General features: G+C 51.0%; 1 protein-coding gene across 1 annotated transcript in view; it reads left to right on the top strand.

The window, feature by feature from the left end:
- CIMIP3 (ciliary microtubule inner protein 3) overlaps nucleotides 1–17,566 on the top strand; it is a gene marked incomplete at both ends in the record, with an annotated part of 62,930 nt that extends 45,364 nt beyond the window's left edge. Inside the window, one exon of the mRNA XM_081042354.1 lies at nucleotides 17,237–17,566. Within this exon, the coding sequence (XP_080898480.1) occupies nucleotides 17,237–17,566 (330 nt within the window). The remainder of the gene's footprint in view (nucleotides 1–17,236) is intronic.
- Between the last annotated feature and the right edge of the window lie 207 nt (nucleotides 17,567–17,773).

Here is a 17,773-nt window from a genome sequence, read left to right as displayed (position 1 = left end):
AAGTCACAGATACTAGTTGGTGTGTTTCTCCGAGCTCCCTGGAACAGCACCCACCACCGCATTTCCCCTTCTCTTTCTCCAACAGTTTAAATTGTATCGTTCTTTGTACCAAAGGCATTTCCTCAACTTTTCATTTTGAAAAATCACTTGAAAGACCAGTAAAATGACCACCTGTATTCCTTTCTCCTGGATTTACCAATTGTTAACATGGTGCCACATTTTCGTGTCCTCTCTCTCTTCCTACGTGTCTCTCATTATCTCTTTCTCTCTCTCCACAAACACACACACACATTTTTGTTGTTGTTGTTTTCGTTCTGCTGAAAGTTGAAAGTTATAGGTATCATGGCACATCTCCCCACCCCACCAATACTTTGCCTAAGAATAAGGACATTCTCCTAAATGACCACAATAATTATCACACTCAAATTCACATCGATACACTATTATTAATATCATCTCCCAAAACGTCATTTTAGTGTTTTGTTTTTGTTTTTTTAACAGGACTTTATTGGGGAACAGTGTGTACTTCCAGGACTTTTTTTTTCCAAGTCAAGTTGTTGTCCTTTCAGTCTTAGTTGTGGAGGGCGCAGCTCAGCTCCAGGTTCAGTTGCGGTTGCTAGTTGCAGGGGGCACAGCCCACCAGGTTCAGTTGCGGTTGCTAGTTGCAGGGGGCACAGCCCACCAATCCTTGCGGGACTCGAGGAATTGAACTGGCAACCTTGCGGTTGAGAGCCCACTGGCCCATGTGGGAATCGAACCGGCAGCCTTCAGAGTTAGGAGAATGGAGCTCTAACCACCTGAGCCACCAGGCCTGCCCTAGTGTGTTTTTTTTTTAATCCACAGTCTAATCGAAATTCACACATAGCATGTGCTTGTTGTGTTCCTTTAATCTCTTAATTTAACACAGTCCCGTGCCTTTGTTTATTTTTCATGACAGTGACATTTTTGAGAATTCCCATTTACTTGCTCAGCCTCAGTGGACAGGATGAGTAGGACCTTCAGGAACTGTGGCTGTGAGGTGTTCCCCAAATGTTTTTGGTTGGAGACACACCTGTGGTTAACCCTGTCCCACCCCACCCACTACCATGGCACTCAACCAAGTTCCTGTTCATTCAAGGAGTAGCTATGGAGGCTCTCCCAATTGCCTGGTGCTGTGCTGAGGGTTTAGGGCACGTAGGGATATAAAAGAATTAGAGAAGTGTTATTTCTACCATAATGGACCTTGGGGTCTCGTCAGGGAGAGAAAATTTGCGTGATTCAAGGTGGCAGGCCACGATGACTAAGTACAGAGCAGTGACTGCTGTCACTAATACACACAACAGGAATTCAGAGGAGGGGAGGTCTGCATGGGCTGGAGAAATCCAGGAAGACTTCTTGGAAGAACTGAGACTTGAGCTGGCCCATGAAGAATGGCAAGGATGTTAACAGAGAAGGGAAGGAGCTCAGTCTACGGCACGCACACATACCCATGCCATCCATCCTTCCACCCTCCCATCTCCATATCCTATATCCTCCCACTGTCCACATGGGAGAGGCACAAAGGGATCTCAGAAACCCCATTACAGCCTGGGTATCAGCATAACCCACCCAAGTGCTCTAGACAATCAGGCACAAGATAAGAGCTTCTTCCTCAGAGACCACTGAGGTCTGAGGTTCCTCCCACCGTGGGTAGCTGCTGGGCTCTGACACCCAGACCCAGCCCCAGCAGAGCCACCGCTGAGTGACTCCATTTATATGCAACTTTCACTAAATAACTAATATTCTTGAGAATTGCTGTGTGCCCAGCTCTGGGCTGTGAAGGATGCAGAGAAAACAAAGGCCTGGTTCTTGAGTTCAGGTTGATTTAGTCATTCAGAGAGACACGTAGAGAGGTACCGAGTGGGGAGATAAATGCTGGGGAAGAGGCTAACAGTGGGACAGAGATTCAGAGGAGGAGCCATCACGTGGGTCGGTGGGTCAGGGGGTCAGGGGGTCAGAGGATTGGGGAGGGCATGCCTGCGGCAGGCACGAAGGCCTCTGCAGGGGCTCAGCATGCTGGAGCTGGGAATCAGGGGATGGGAGGGAGGTCACAGCAAGTTTAGCCAGGGTGTGGAAGGCGTAAAGGCCAGCTGGGAAGATGAGAAACAGCCCACAGTGTCTACCTGGAGATGACTGATTAAATAAATGATGGCACTTCCACACAATGGAATAATAATGCCACTCTAAAAATGAATGCGTCAGTGGACTATGTCCAGTTATCTCCAAGATAAACTGATAAGCTGTTGACAAAACGGTGTGTGTAGTCTGCTACCATTTGGGGCAGGGTAAGTGTGATCTTATTTGCTGGTATTGGCACACAGAAACATTGGTAAGGTCCATAAGAAACGAATAAGTGTTTACTGGGGGTGGAGGTCGGGGGACTGGGCAAATGGAGGGATAGGAGAGGAAGGGACTATTTTCACTAAATGCCTTTCTATAGTTTAAAATTTTCAAACCATGCAAATGTATTTCCTATTTAAAAATTAAAGTAACTAGGCAAAAGAGTTTAGCCCAGAAATGTGGTCCTTGTATCCAGTGGGATATTACTAGAAATGTAGACTCTCTGGCCCCATCCCAGGCATTGGGCAATTTCTTTGGGCCTCAGTTTGTTCATCTCTAAAACAGACTATTAATTTAAGGTCATTACGAGTTTCAGTGAGCTGATGGATTAAGGTACCCAGCTGACGAGCTTTGTTTTAACAAGATCCCAGGTGATTCAGGAGCATGTTAAAGTTTGGGAAGTTCTGGCCTACGTAGAGTCGGCGGGCAAGAGTAACAGTTAACATCTGGATGAACGATGGATGGGAAGGAGAAAGGGTAAGGCTGAGGGGCTTAATTGGTTGTTTAACTGGGTAATCACGTAGTTAATTGACAAGAAGGAGGGGATGGGGGCTAGGGCTTGTGTGCTGGTGGCAGAAACAGAAAGAGCAGAGTTCTTAACATGTGGGACAGTTCTTAGAAAGAAAGTAAGTGTTTGGTAAACAGCTTGCCTATAGGAGAAATGAAAAAACAAAAACAACTTTGAGCCACTTTCCTTATCCGTCCTGGGACCGGTAACAGCACGTCTTCTACGATTGTTCTGAAGATTCAATAAGATAATGAATGTGAAGTGCCCTGGACAGGGTCTGGCACACAGGGGTACTCCTTAAGTATTTGTTCACTTCTCTCCCCGTCTTGTCCCCTTGGTTTTGGGTTAGGTTTGGCTGGGGATGGAGGCAAAGGGGGAAACCAGTGTGATGATGAACACCGAAAGGGCTTGAGGCTGCCGAATCTGGATGTCAGGGCGCTCCCTGCCCTTACACCACCCATTTCACTCCAATTTCATTCCCATGGTGGTGAGGTCTAGAAGGCCTGGGTTCAGTGGTGAGCAGCACGCCCCCCGCCTCTTTCCCCCCCCCCCCCACACACCCCTCCAGTTTCAGTTTCATCCTGTCAGCCTGGCAGCTTTTGAAACCAAGTTCCCTGGGGCAGGGTTGGAACCTCATTTTCTGTCCAGCTCAGCACCCTGTACTATTGCTATTGGGTCCCCACTCCATCTAACAACAACACCTCATACCCGCTCCCCCAGTAAAAGAAACAGCCAAATAATAGGTTCCCCTCAAAACAGCCAAAAGCCCAATCCTGTAATTAAATCTCTGCTTGGCACTTACTTTGTAACTTCCAAGAGCCGACTTTACTTGCCAGGTCTGGAATGCCAAGTGGGATTGGGGCCCGGAAGTAGCAGTCTCCCAGAGACTCAGTCAGGCCTTTGTCGAGTTTGTGGTCTTTCCTCCAACAAAGCCAAGTGCTCCTGGCTGGGAAAGCGCACAATGAGTGGGAGCAGGGCAGGCTGAGAAGTCCTGAGCGTGACCTTCCATCATCACCCCAGGTTTCTACAGCTCCAGGAGCAAAAGTCAGATCTCTGGTCGTGCCAACTCAAATAATACTGAGGTCATTGTGACCAGCCTCTCGTTCCAGGCCAGAGACAGCTGATGCCAGCCTAGCTCCTGAGACTGTTTCGTTTGGCCTGGAGGGGAAGTGCCCCTACTGGAGGGGAAGTGCCCCTGGGCTCCAGTGCCCCTCTGAGCTGGACAAGTACCAGGAGTGGTGGTCAGGCTAAGAGGAAGTCTGGCTTTTGTGGACTCCTACATCCTGAGAGGGGGCTCGCAGAAGTCATTATGGGGTGCCTGAGAGTGTGGGGACCCAAGGTCCAGCCCTGAGTGGGGAGTGGTGTGTTCGGGGGTGCTGGGGAGAGACCAATGTCACATGGTAACCTTGGACTCTATTGATGGGACCATGACATGGTGGGAAAGATCTTTGCGGAGGAATAGGTTTGAATCCTGACTCTGTTCTTTAGCAAGGGTGTAATCTTGACTGAGTTACCTACCACCTTTCTGAGCCTCAGTTTGTTCACCTGTAAAATGGGCTATTAATGTAAGGTTGTTAGGAGATTCAACGAGATAGTGGGGTAAGGTACCCAGGAGAGTCTGACTCATGGGAGGTAGTCAGCACCTGTGTGTTCCCATCGCCCTTCCTGCCCTGACTGGACATGGAGATGCTAAACAGAGAACATACAGACAGAACAGAGGCCATGAGAGGTTTGCAAGAGAGCAACACCAATTCAACAAAGATTCTCAAGAAGGAAAATTCAACCTGGGCCCAGGAGACGGGGCGGGGGGCAGGTACCTACACAGTTACCTTCAAGTGCAGGCAAAAGCATCCCGTGGGAAAACACATTCCACTATCGGACATTGTGTGTGCGTGTGTGTATGTGTTTAAAAAAGGATCGTTCAGTACAAAAAGCAAAACACAAAATTCTATGTAGATCGCAAATATAAGGTATATTTGTGAATGGCCGAGTATTGGAAGGGAACAGAACCAGAACCACGGAGAAGGTTCAGTTGGAATGCCAGAACTCCATGTAGGGTTCTTTATTTTTTAATAATCTGCTCTGTTGGGAGAACATTTGTTTTAACTTAAAACTCAACAAAGAATAAAGAACATAGTTTCACATAAAGTGCATTTTCTTTTGTTAAAGAGCACCGCAGGGGGCCGACCTGAGGATGTGGATTCTACTGCTGCTTCTGCCACTTACCTCCTGTGAGACCACGGAGGCTTCTCAGCCTCAGTCTCTCCACCTGTAAAGTGGGATGGTGGAATCCAACACTCAGGTGTGGTTTCACATGTGGATAAAAAGCGTTGGCTGGCAGAGCAGAGGCAGAACAGCAAATGAGGCTGTCTGGCTCCTCCTGTGTGAGGAGGGCTGAGGAAAGAGGTGAGAAATGGGGTGCTATAAGCATCTCCTGGGCACAGCTATCTCCTCTGCACCAGCCCCGGTGCTCTAGGAATTGGCTCCACCCCACACATTTCTCTTGTTGTCGCGCGGGGGACCCTGCTCGCTGCGCCATTTGTCGTGCAGGGTCTCAGCTCCCACTCCCCGCCCAAGAACGCAGGACACGGTAAGGCCAAACAGGAACACCCACGGAGCCATAGATAGGGGAGTCAAACCAATATATTCTCGCTGGCGGCTGGGCTGGAGACACAGGAAGCAGGATCTACATAATCTGCCTAACAGCAGTCCGCGCTTGCCAGCCACCATCTTCTCGCTAGCCCCCATTCCTTTCCTGCTAGCGTAGCCACAGCCGTTATATTAGTGGCCAATGGCCTACGGGTTACAGCTGACGGCCAACTAGCCACAGCTGCTGGCATCTGATCACAGTTGATGGCCATTTACTACCCGAGCCAGCACCTTTCTATGTGAGGCCGAGAGCCTGGAAACTGCTTTTTGGGGCTTTGTCCCCACACTCCACCCCTACAGGGTCTCGCCTCAAAATCTACGCGACAAGCGTCTTCTGCGAGGGGCACTGTGCAAGGAGCCTGAAGGTGAATGCACTATCCTGAACACAGCCAGGCTCTCTGGGCACAGCCAGGGTTTCTCAGGGCACCACCAGTACTTCTGGGCACAGCCAGACTTCCTGGGCTTCTTAAGGTACCACCAGTCTCCCCGGGCACAGCCAGGGTTTCTCAGGGCACCACCCCAGTACTTCTGGGCACAGCCAGACATCCTGGGCTTCTTAGGGTACAACCTGTCCTGTTTTCCCCGGGCACAGCCAGGTTTTCTCAGGGCACCACCACAGTACTTCTGGGCGCAGCCAGACTTCCTGGGCTTCTTAGGGTACCACCTGTTTCCCCGGGCACAGCCAGCTTTTCTCAGGGCACCACCACAGTACTTCTGGTCACAGCCAGACTTCCTGGACACAGCCAGGGCCTCTCAGGGCACTGCCACTCTCTCTGGACACAGCCAGACTTCCTGGACACAGCCAGGGCCTCAGGGCACTGCCACTCTCTCTGGACACAGCCAGACTTCCTGGACACAGCCAGGGCTCTCAGGGCACTGCCACTCTCTCTGGACACAGCCAGACTTCCTGGACACAGCCAGGGCTCTCAGGGCACTGCCACTCTCTCTGGACACAGCCAGACTTCCTGGACTCAGCCAGGGCCTCTCAGGGCACTGCCACTCTCTCTCTGGGCCTCTCGGGGTACTGTGCTGGAACAACAGCGGCTCACATCAAGGTGCTTACATATTATCAATGGCGGCCAGTCAAGACACAAAAGCAAACATCCGCCAGTCCCACTACATGGTGGTATGTTCCCAAACAGTCAAGCGTCCATTAAATTAGGGATGGAAGGCAATTCCTCATAGTCCATAGTCATTCGCCAGGGCTGTCCTGGGGGTGAGGGATGACGTTGACCTCACTCTCAGCTCCCATGGAGGACTCAGCAAGCGTTTCCTCCTGGGACTAAAAGTCCTGCATCTGGGCTGCCTCAGCAAGCAGTTCCCAGCCCACAGGGCGGCAAAAACCTTTGCTTTCTCTGCTTTCTCCACTTTCTCCGGCCTCTGCTGGTTGGGGAACCATCCACGTCTTTCCACTCCTCCACGGGAATCGAGCTCTCCGGCAGCTGCTCCTCCTGGTCTTCCTCAGACTGAGCTTTCATAAGCACAAACTGCTCCACTGCCCTTCGGAAAGCTTTGGCCAGCACTGTATCCTGCCGACTACGCCATGTGTCGCGCGGGGGACCCTGCTCGCTGCGCCATTTGTCGTGCAGGGTCTCAGCTCCCACTCCCCGCCCAAGAACGCAGGACACGGTAAGGCCAAAAAGGAACACCCACGGAGCCATAGGTAGGGGAGTCAAACCAATATATTCTCGCTGGCGGCTGGGCTGGAGACACAGGAAGCAGGATCTACATAATCTGCCTAACAGCAGTCCGCGCTTGCCAGCCACCATCTTCTCGCTAGCCCCCATTCCTTTCCTGCTAGCGTAGCCACAGCCGTTATATTAGTGGCCAATGGCCTACGGGTTACAGCTGACGGCCAACTAGCCACAGCTGCTGGCATCTGATCACAGTTGATGGCCATTTACTACCCGAGCCAGCACCTTTCTATGTGAGGCCGAGAGCCTGGAAACTGCTTTTTGGGGCTTTGTCCCCACACTTGTGTTCTGGAAACCAACTCTTGAACTGGGACTTCGAGCCCTGGGAGCATTTCTGTGCCACCCTTCCTGGGTCTGGCTTATTTCTCTCCCTCTCTCCCTAAGATCTGGGAGGAAAAGCAGCCACATTTGCCATTCACTGAGTATCTATCTCTTCTGTGTCAGGCATGGGGCTGAGTGGATTAGACACATTAACCCACTCCTGTCAAGTCAGCTCTGCAAGGGAGGGGGCAATACACCCATTTTATGAATGGAAAAGAAGACTCCCAGTGATGTTTACTCGTACTCCACAGCCAATCGATTCTGCTCTTGGGAATATGCCTTCACCCTGGTCCCTAGCGGGGCATGAATGTGATGTTATTGCAGTGCTGTTTGCAGGGAGGGGAAGTTGGAGACACCTGGGGGTCCATCCCGGGGAAAGCAGAGACCTAAAATACGGTGCATGTACTCTGTGGACCACACAGTAATTGGAAGCAAGGAACTTAGATGGTCCTTAAAAACAGTAGGGAACAATCAAAGTAAACAGAATGAGATCTAAAACACTCAATGTCACTTATCTAAATAAAAATGACCTGCACACACAACTATATATATATATATATTGTGCAAGAATGCATACGAACAAGAAAATACTCATTAAGCACATTAGAAGGGTTGCCTCCGGCTGGGGTGGGTGGGGAATGTGGTTGGAGACTGGAGATAAAGGGGAAAATTAATACAATGAGAGAGGAGGCCCTCCTGGACCAGGGACGATAATGCACGGTGAAGCAAGGTGTATGAATGACTCAGCCTCCTGTACCTGAGGTCCAACAAAGGAAAAATAAGTAAGGGTTAGAGAGGTTAAGTAATTGGTCCAAATCACACAGCAGGTAAGGAGGGGTGGAGAAAATGTCCAAGGAACCAGGCCTACTTACAGCAGGACACTTAAAACTATTTGCCTGGACCTCAACAGCAGAAAGGGCAGGCGGGGTGGAGACGGTGGGCGTGGCCATGGATCCTCCTGTGAGCCACGCCCTCCCTGAGTCTCACGGGGCTCCCCTCATCCTTCCCAAACACCCACTGAGCACTGTGGGTACAGATCACCGTCGTTGCCTTCCAGGAACTTTGATGATGAATAAAATGAGGTAATGCCTGGAGTGTGGCAGACAAGTCAGACAAAAGGGGGATTCCAGGAGGCAGGTCTGAATGAGTGTCTTTCCAAGTTTAGAAATAATAACAATATAACGCTTAGCAACCACCATGCAGCAAGCACTGCTCAGCACTCATGTTGTCCTCACAACAAGCATTCCAGGTAAATTCTCTTATCAGTCTCACTTCGCAGATTAGGAATTGAGGCACAGAGAGGTTAATGATTTGTGAAAGTCACACAAAGGAGAAGGCGAGCTGGGATTGGGACCCAGGCAGTGTGGGTCCAGAGGCCCACTTCTTAACCCTTCTGCGATTTATAGATGAAATAAGACAGAAATGGCTTGACTAGCCAGGCCTTCCTAAAGGAGGTCTTTCTAGCTACTGCTTCCTCTTGAGGTCCCAACAGTGAGGGTGACACAGCCTGGGATGGGGACACTTCTGGCAGGGCCTAGTCCTATGGTCAGCCAGGAGGGTCCCCGTCTGAAGTCCTCAGGATGTGATTCAATTTCCCCTCCTTCAAATGTCCAAAATGGAAGGAATCAACATCCTCGTAGGGAAACTGAAGCCCAGAGGGGGATGGGACTTATTTCAGGTCACCTGAGACTCCTGGCAACCAGCCCAGCACCTCAAACCCTCTTTGGCTGAGACAAAGTGTAATGTGTGCTAAGTTGTGGCACCCTGCTCCCCAAACCCCCACCAGCCTCCTGGGTTCCCTCCTGACAGCTCCTTCAGGCCCTGGGCTGGGACCCAAGCTCCTTTCCCCAGAGACAGAGACGCTGGCCACCCCCCTCAGAATGCCATGTTCCCATCTTCCTTCCATCTCCCAAGCAAGGTATCATCTCCCCAGAGCCTGGAAGATCCCCCATCAGAGATTCTGGCAGGGCAAGCCCTGATTGCTGCTCCTCCTCGTCTCTTCTCCCCGCCAGCCTCCCCTCCTGGTCCCTCCCAGCCTCCTCGGAAATTAGGGGACGTTACCATCAGGGTGTGAGATCTGAGCACAGTGCACAAATCATTAACACCCCGACTCCCAATCTGCCGATGGGCCCCAAAGTCCAGCCCATCAGCAGCAGTCAGGGCTGACACAGTGCCAAGAACGAAACAAGTCCAACCCAAGCGAGCACGGCAGAGGGCAGGAAGTCAGCATTTTGCTCTATTTCTCTCCCCTGGTTCTCCCCGCCTCCTCCTACGCTGACCCCAGGAAGAAGCCCAGGTCTCTCCTACATGTGGGGTTTCTGACACATTCCTGGGAGGTGCCCACCAAGTCTGGTGTTGGGGAGATGGGACACTAAGGCGGAGTGGTCTGGTTTTTGAAGATGGGGACAGGACAGCCCAGTCTGCGCCCACCCCCATCAACCCAATTACCCACCCACACATCATAATAGCTAATATTTATTGAGTGCCGGGCACTGTCCTAAGCGCTTTGCCCAACCCTATTAGGTAGGGACCTTTAGTTCACTCATTTTACATGGACAATCAGAAGTATAAAGAAGTCAATTACTCGCCCAAGGTCATGCACCCAGTAAAATAGATCCAGGGATTCAAGCTCAAGGAATCTGATTCCTGGGTCTGCAATCCCATCCTCTATAGCAGAATCATCCATTTACTGATTATCTATCCATCCACTCACCCATGGCCACCCCACCTAGCCACTGTCTACCCACCTACCCATCCATCCTTTCATCTCCTAACCCCCTGTTTGAAGTGGTCCAGGAGAGGGAACAGCATATACAAAAGCTCAGAGGTGAGAGAGCAGGACATGTTTAAGTAATTAGTTACCTCATAGAGTGAGGGAAAAGATAATAAGAGATGAAGCTAAAAAAGTGAGCAGGGCTCAAATCGGGAAGGATCACCCATCTACCATCTATCCATCTACCCACACTCATCTACCTGCCCATCCACTCTCCCACTCATCCATCCATCCGTCCGTCCGTCCGTCCATCCATCCATCCATCCATCATCTCCATAGTTTTGAGGGCAGATAGAGAAAGAAAGAGAATGGTGAGTTGGCTGGATACATTTCCTCTCTATAGTGGTTTCTTATGACATGTTGGGGGCCTGGGGGACATGAAGACTTCTGGAGGTACCTAGATAACTAGGATGATTTCCTCCTTTCTCCACTTATTCCACTACCCACAATTCAGGGATCCTGGGAGACTGTGGAAAGAGGGAATTGCAGAGTGGGTCAATGTCAAGGTTAAAAGAAAGACCTTTCCAGGCCTTGAAACTTCAGCCCCTAGCCCTGCCCCTGTGTCACCTGAGGAAGACAGGAGGAATTGTGCTGTCAAAGAGGCATCACAATGCCCCTGCCCATCCAAGTTCTCCCCACCTTGGCACTCCCAATAGCCTTCCAAGAGTTCCTGGGAGCCCCTGGAGCCTCTGACCACCAGAAGTTCCATCTTACCACCAAGGAAGGCCCTGGTCAAGGATGAGCCAGGTGAGATGACATCACAAGACTAGATCAAGGGACCCAAGGGCACCAGAAGTTTGATTGGCAGGAAGGCGTATAAAGGCCTCAAGCTGGCCCACCCATGTAGCTGAGAGCTGGGGTCGTCTTACCAAAGGCTTAGGTGCCAGTGCCACTGCCCGACTCTTGTTCTCCTACTGTAGAGCTGGGGGTGGGGACCCAGAAGTGGGTCACCATCCATCTCCTCTGCTTCTTCTGCCCCTTCTGTTCCCCAAGATATTTCCTAGACTGTTAGTTTGCATTACCCCATCGCATAGCTAAAGTTGATTGAGTGCTTAAGAGGTCAAGGCACTTCCCATGACATATCTCATTAAATCCTCAGGGTAACCCTAGGAGATAGATTCTCTTGTTACTCCCACTTCGTAGGTGGGAAAACTGAGGTAGAGTATTATAAATTACCGAAACGTTGGGTACCTAGTGGGTGGTAGAGCTGGAATTTGAACTCCAGGCCCTTATGCCACACAGCCTCATGAGGAAGCTGAGGCCCCCATTTGGCCTCCCTGTCTCTGCCCTTCTGAGCCCCTCTGCCCCCACTGCAGGCAAACTCGCTCTCAAAAAGATTCAGATAAGCACGCTCAAAACCTAGATTCAACTGCTGGTCCAGGCTGGTAATAATCACAATTTGCATTGTACTCGCGCAGTTCCCACACTCATTGCACCCCCACAACAAGCTGGTGAAGTATAGAGCCTTATTATCCCCATTTTGCAGATGAAGCAACAGAAGCTCAAAGAGGTCCGTCTACTTGCCCAAGGTTGCCCAACCTGTAAGGGCAGAGTCAGGCCCTGAGCTCAGGCCTTCAACCTCCAAAGCCCAGGCACATCCCATAGGACCAGCTGCCCCAGAAGGCTTAACCAGCAGCCTCACCCAATGTCATTTGCATTTCAATAGGACAGAAGGCCTTCCACCAAAGAGTGAGGTGCTAATAAATGGTGGAATGTCAGGCATGGGTCAGGCTAGTGGATGGGCCAGGGGGCCTGGAGTATCTGAGTCCAGAGTGTCTTCCCAGGAGACCTGTGGTAATGTCATGTAGGAGGTTTGCTTGCCCTACTTAGAAAGCCTCACTCTTGAGTCCCCCTCTTGCGCATTCTAAGCCCTGGTATAAGGGACAAAAACATATGTGTGTATGTCTAAAAGGCCTTGGTGGTCTCTGCCTGTGGGGGTAGGGGTTATGAAGGGAGAGTTCTATTTGCATTCCTTCTTTTGGCTCTAGCTCAAACCCCAAGTAAAAATAGGGAGAGGCTGGCAGGACCCTCTACTTGCCCTTTAAGCTTCATTGCTCACTGTGGAATGAGAGGCTTCACTCGGGGCTATAGGAAGCAGGCAGGGGAGAAAGGGTCTGCCTCAAACCTCTAAACCGTTTTCTCAACCTTGGCACTATTGACATGGTGTGCTGATCTTTGTGGTGGGGCTGTCTGGGCACCGTGGCATGGATGGTTTAGCGGCACCCCTGGCCTTAACCCGTTAGATGCCAGTAGCACCCCACCCCCACCACCAAAATGACCACCAAAATGTGACCACCAAAAATGTCTCCAGGATTGCCAAATGGCCCCTGGGGGGAAAGTCACCCCCAGTTGTGAACCACTTTTTTCAAGTCTCTCTCTCTCTCTCTCTCTCTCTCTCTCTCTCTCTCTCTCACACACACACACACACACACACACACACACACACAGACGACACACACACACACACTGCACTTGACAGGGAAGACCTGATTGGAGAGGAGATGGTTAAATGAAACCAGATGTTAACCTAAAAAGTATGCAGTCAGGCCCCACCCTCCCTCCAAAGCTGCCTGTGCTGGTCTCTGGGGAGGAGATGGAGTGTTCTCAGCCCTCTGAAGTTAGTCACAGGGAGCCTGGCAAGGCCCCTGGAAGGGGCAGGGCAAGGCTGGGCTCCCCCTCCATCTCCTCTTCCTCTTTCTTGCCCAATGTGTTCTCTTCCTCTCCTCTCTTCCTCCTCCCTCTCTCCTCCTCTTCTTCCTTCTGTCCCAGTTTCTGCGAGGGTCTTATCCCTGGATGTGCTTGGGGCCCTGGTCCCCCCCACTAGGGTCCTGAGTATTGCAGAAGCAGCAGCTGGGACATAGCTGACTAGTATGCCCAGGGCAGGTAGACCTGAACCAGGGCCTGGGCTGGGACAAAGAAGGAGGGGAGTGTTTAAATTAATTCTGGTTCCTGCATTAACTAGTCACTTGTCGTGGGACTTCTACAAGGTTCTTACACACCACTTCGCTAACTATATGAACTTAGACCAGTGCTTAGCTCTCTCTGAGCCTCAGTTTCTGCATTTGAAAGATGGGGAGTGACATGTCAAATGGCTCTTAGGAGCTGTTGCAGAGCTGAGTGGCTAGTGCCTGGCACGTGATGGATGCTCAATTCTGTTATCAAAGAGTGTCTCCCTTTCCTCTGTGGGGTCTCTGGTAAGACCCCCACCCCCAACCATTCTGAAAGCACTCGCCTCTGTTACTCCTGAGCCCGAGGTCCAAGTGGCCAAGACTGAAGGGTGGGCTGGGGAGCAGGTGTGGGTGTGGGTTAGGGCCTCTGCAGTTTCATCTCCACGGTCACAAGCTGAGCCCTTCTGCGCTGTCAGGAGGACCCAAACCCCACGTCTTCAGTATCATGTTTAACAGGAAGAAACCTGAGCCACATCTGTGACCCAGGAAAGGAAGAGTCTACAGGGCCAGGCTTCAACATTAACGCGGAGGATACAGAGATTGTGATGGACGGTACAGCAGCGATTCTCACTGCCCCCAGGTGGCTTTGGCAATGTTTATGGACGCTTTTGTCTGTCGCACCTGAGAGGTGGGTAGAGTGAATAGAGAGGCCAGGCATTCTGCTAGCCAGCCTGCAATGTACAGGACAGCCTCCACCACAAAGAATCAATCATCCAACCCAAAGTCAGTGGTGCCGAGGGCTGGAAGCCAGGCTCTACAGAGCTTCATATTTGTGATGTCTTTGTTACCTGCACACTCAGAGCCTGGCATACAAAAGGAATAGTTCTGAATGAATAAATGAACCAATGCCATGTCCTCAGCTCTGCTAAGAGATAACTCATAAAATAAGCCTCACACTTCTCAGTGTGTCGTCCTATCCATGCAGGGTACAAGAACCTAAATCCAGCATTCAAAACACGAGTGTTTCAGCCAAACGGCATTCTGGCTGCCTGAGCCTCCAGGGAGCCCTGGGTCTGTGGAGGGTGGTCTTGGCTGCCCAGCGCACCTGGCAAGAGCTCAGCAAGTTGACGGAGTGAGGGCAGAAATGGCGTGGCAGGCCTTATCCCAACAGTGCAATGGACACAGGAGATACATCATGGAATATAGGGTGTGGAACTTGGGGTCAACCAGGCCTGAGTTTAAACCTCAACCTGGCTCTTTACTGCCATGTGACCCTAAACTTGTGACTAACCTCCATACTTAAGTCGTCTCACCTATACAAGGTCTGACAATTAAGTTCGCGAACTTGTTGCAACGCCGTTGCTAACCTTTTTTGATATCAGAGGGATTATTCATTATGAATTTGTACCAACTGGACAGACAGTTAACCAAGTTTACTATTTGGAAGTGCTGAAAAGGCTGCGTGAAAAAGTTAGACGACCTGAACTTTTCGCCAACAATTCATGGCTCTTGCATCACGACAGTGCACCAGCTCACACGGCACTGTCTGTGAGGGAGTTTTTAGCCTGTAAACAAATCACTGGATTGGAACACCCTCCCTACTCACCTGATCTGGCCCCCAGTGACTTCTTTTTTTACCCAAAGATAAAGGAAATATTGAAAGGAAGGCATTTTGATGACATTCAGGACATCAAGGGTAATAGGATGACAGTTCTGATGGCCATTCCAGAAAAAGAGTTCCAAAATGGCTTTGAAGGGTGGACTAGGCACAGGCATCAGTGCATAGCTTCCCAAGGGGAGGACTTTGAAGGTGACCCTAGTAATACTCAGCAATGAGGGATGTAGCACTTTTCTAGGATGAGTTCGGGAGCTTAACGGTCCGACCTCATAGCTGGGGTTAATAATAATACCTTCCCTAAAGGGTTAATGTGAGCGTTAGAGGAGATAATCCGTTTATTTGTTTGTTTGTTTGTTTGTTTGAAAGCTTATAAGAGTTTATTTGAGCCAAACTGATGACAGTTGCCAGGAAACAAAATCTCAAGGGACTGAGAAAATGCTCCAGGAGAATCCATTTTAAAGAGTTTGGTGCTGTGCTCATAACCGGTGGCGAAGACAGATCACTGATGACTACCATCACAGCTCCTTTCGGTGCTTGCCCCTCTGCTTGTAATCCCGCATTCCGCGGGATTGAGCCTGGAAGACTCTGGAAGGCCGCTGAACACCTGTTCACACTTTCTCCAGCTGGTCTGTGTGCCAGCACTGGTTAAGCCCCAGGGACACAGAGCTGAATAGGGTATGGCCCTGACTCCTGGGAGCTGTTCACAGGCTGTTGGAACCTTAGCGGGAGCCCAGAAAGATCATGACTTGCAAGTAGGATGAGGCAAACAGCCCCCAGGGTGCCACACGAAAGGAAGTGCCCTGGCAGAACTGAGAGACAGCACCTCCTTAAAATGTAGGCACTTGCCTTACCCTCCTAGTCCCAACCCAGCAAAAAGGACCACGAGAGCAAGCGACTGAAGGCACAGTGGAGGATGAGAGGGGGCGGGGGCTGCAGCATCAGAGGCCTTCCTGGAGGAGGTGTCAAGTGAGCTGCTGGCTTGGAAAAATAGGAAGAATTTTGAAATGCAAAGCTGGGGGCACTCCTGACTAGGAACCTGTAGGAGCAAAGACTGCCTTGAGGAAAGCCCTGAGCAAGTTCGAATTGTGCAAACAGCTTGTCCGTTAACTGCAAAGGAGCTTACATTATGACTTGAGTACCAGAGATTTCTTTTGTAAGATGGGGGGGGCTTAACTTCCAGTAACTGTAGCTAGGGATTCCTTCCCAGTTCCCGGGGCCTGTGAGGCTGGCAGAGAGAAAATGGGTTCTCCTGACAGATGTAACCTAGGGGAGCAGAAGAGAGAGCCTGACACATGAGCCTCTCTCATCCTTTGGGTTGTACTGTCATGGCTCTGAAAATCCCTTGTGAGATGGGCATCCAGTAGCTGGGAGATAGTGTGGGGATTCAAAGGAGGCTGCAACAAAGAAGCAAGTAAATGCCAGTACGATGTGATACATGGGGAACTCCTAGAGGAGCAGACCTCCATACCTGATCACCCAACCTTGGCGCTTGTGGAGAGCAGGCATTGTTGGGTAGGAGACACCCCTAACAATGAGAGAGATTCCACAATAGAACAGACTGGCTGGTTGGAAGGGGCGCTACCCCTGACTGGAATTCAGTTCATTTGAACCAGTGTTCATTGTGTGCTCATGAAATGCTTTGGTCTGGAGTCAAAGAAGGAATAAGTTTTGGAGGCTGTTCTCAAGGGTAACAGCCCGCGAGGCTGGGGAGACAGCCTGAGCAAAGGTCTCAGGACCGATAAAACCAAGTGTGATTTGGTAAAAGAAATGGGAGATAGTGTGGTGGTTCCAAGGTCATAGGACCGTCAAGGAGGGTGGTGACAAAGAAGCAAATAAATGTCAGGAAAGGCTCGAACATAGGGTAGGGGGAGCCCCGTCCTTAAAGTTCTTGCCTTCCAGCCTGGGAGCCTTGGGCTCTCTTTTCTAGGTGGTAGAGAGCAAAAGATACTTTGAGGAGGGGAGACACACAATCTGGCCATTAATACAGGAAGATGAATTCGGTATGAGCATAAAGCACAGGCTGAAAAAGCAAGCGATCAGGAGGGAGGATAGATGGCTGGGTGGAGCAGTGGCAGAGGGCAGGGAGAGCGGGCTAGAGGAGAGTGATGTGGAGGATGCTGATGGGCAGATTAGATGTGGGAGGAAGGGATGGGGTATTTGAGGGTGAGCCCAGGTTCCCAGCCTCTGAGCTGCCAGAGGCCTCTGAGAAGCAGGCCGAGGTCCAAATTAGCAGGCGGCAGCTCAGCAAACCTGGAGAGCCCTCCTGTATTTGGGCTTCTGGCTCCACAGGCAGCAGAGCTGTGCTCCAGGTGGCTCTGAGGGCCTCTGACCAGAGTGGCCCCTTACTCCCCTCCCTGTCACTGGCCCCAGCAGTAGACATCCCAGTGGCAGATGCCCCATCTCTCCCTCTCTCTTTCTTCCTCCCAGGACTCACAGAAACCCTCAGTAGCCAGCCATGGGCCGAAGACACCATCAGGCAAAAAGGTGAAAGTTCCACGCCCTCCTCTGTCTCGGTGGTGGAAGCTGGGCCACGAGCAGACTTTGGCAGCAGATTATGTGCCAGTGGTGGTGAACTCCGGCGGCTCGAACCTGGACAAGCTCAGGTTCGATTTCTACACCTGCCAGTGCTTCAACTCCCTGAACCCCTTCTACACCTTGCAGAAGCCTACCTGTGGCTACCTGTACTGCCACGACACTGATCACACCCGCAAGCGCTTTGATGTGCCTCCTGCCAACGTGGTTTTGTGGCACTCCTAGCCAGTAAGAAGCCTCCCGCCCATCCACGTGCACCCTCAGTCCCACGATTTCTGCTCCTGGAGGGGACCGTGCCTGGGCTAAGACGGCTGTGACCGTGCCCACTGTCAACAATGGTAGCAATGAAAGTCTGTCATTCCTTTCCCCGGCATCTTAATGAGTGGATAAACTGAGGCTACAGGGGTGGTTTACAAAAAGGTTATGTCCAAA

Source organism: Rhinolophus hipposideros (assembly GCF_964194185.1).
Source record: "Rhinolophus hipposideros genome assembly, chromosome: 3".
NCBI classification, from domain to species: domain Eukaryota; kingdom Metazoa; phylum Chordata; class Mammalia; order Chiroptera; family Rhinolophidae; genus Rhinolophus; species Rhinolophus hipposideros.
The sequence above is the reverse complement of the archived record's forward strand: the minus strand, read 5'-3'. Positions and strand labels throughout refer to the sequence as shown.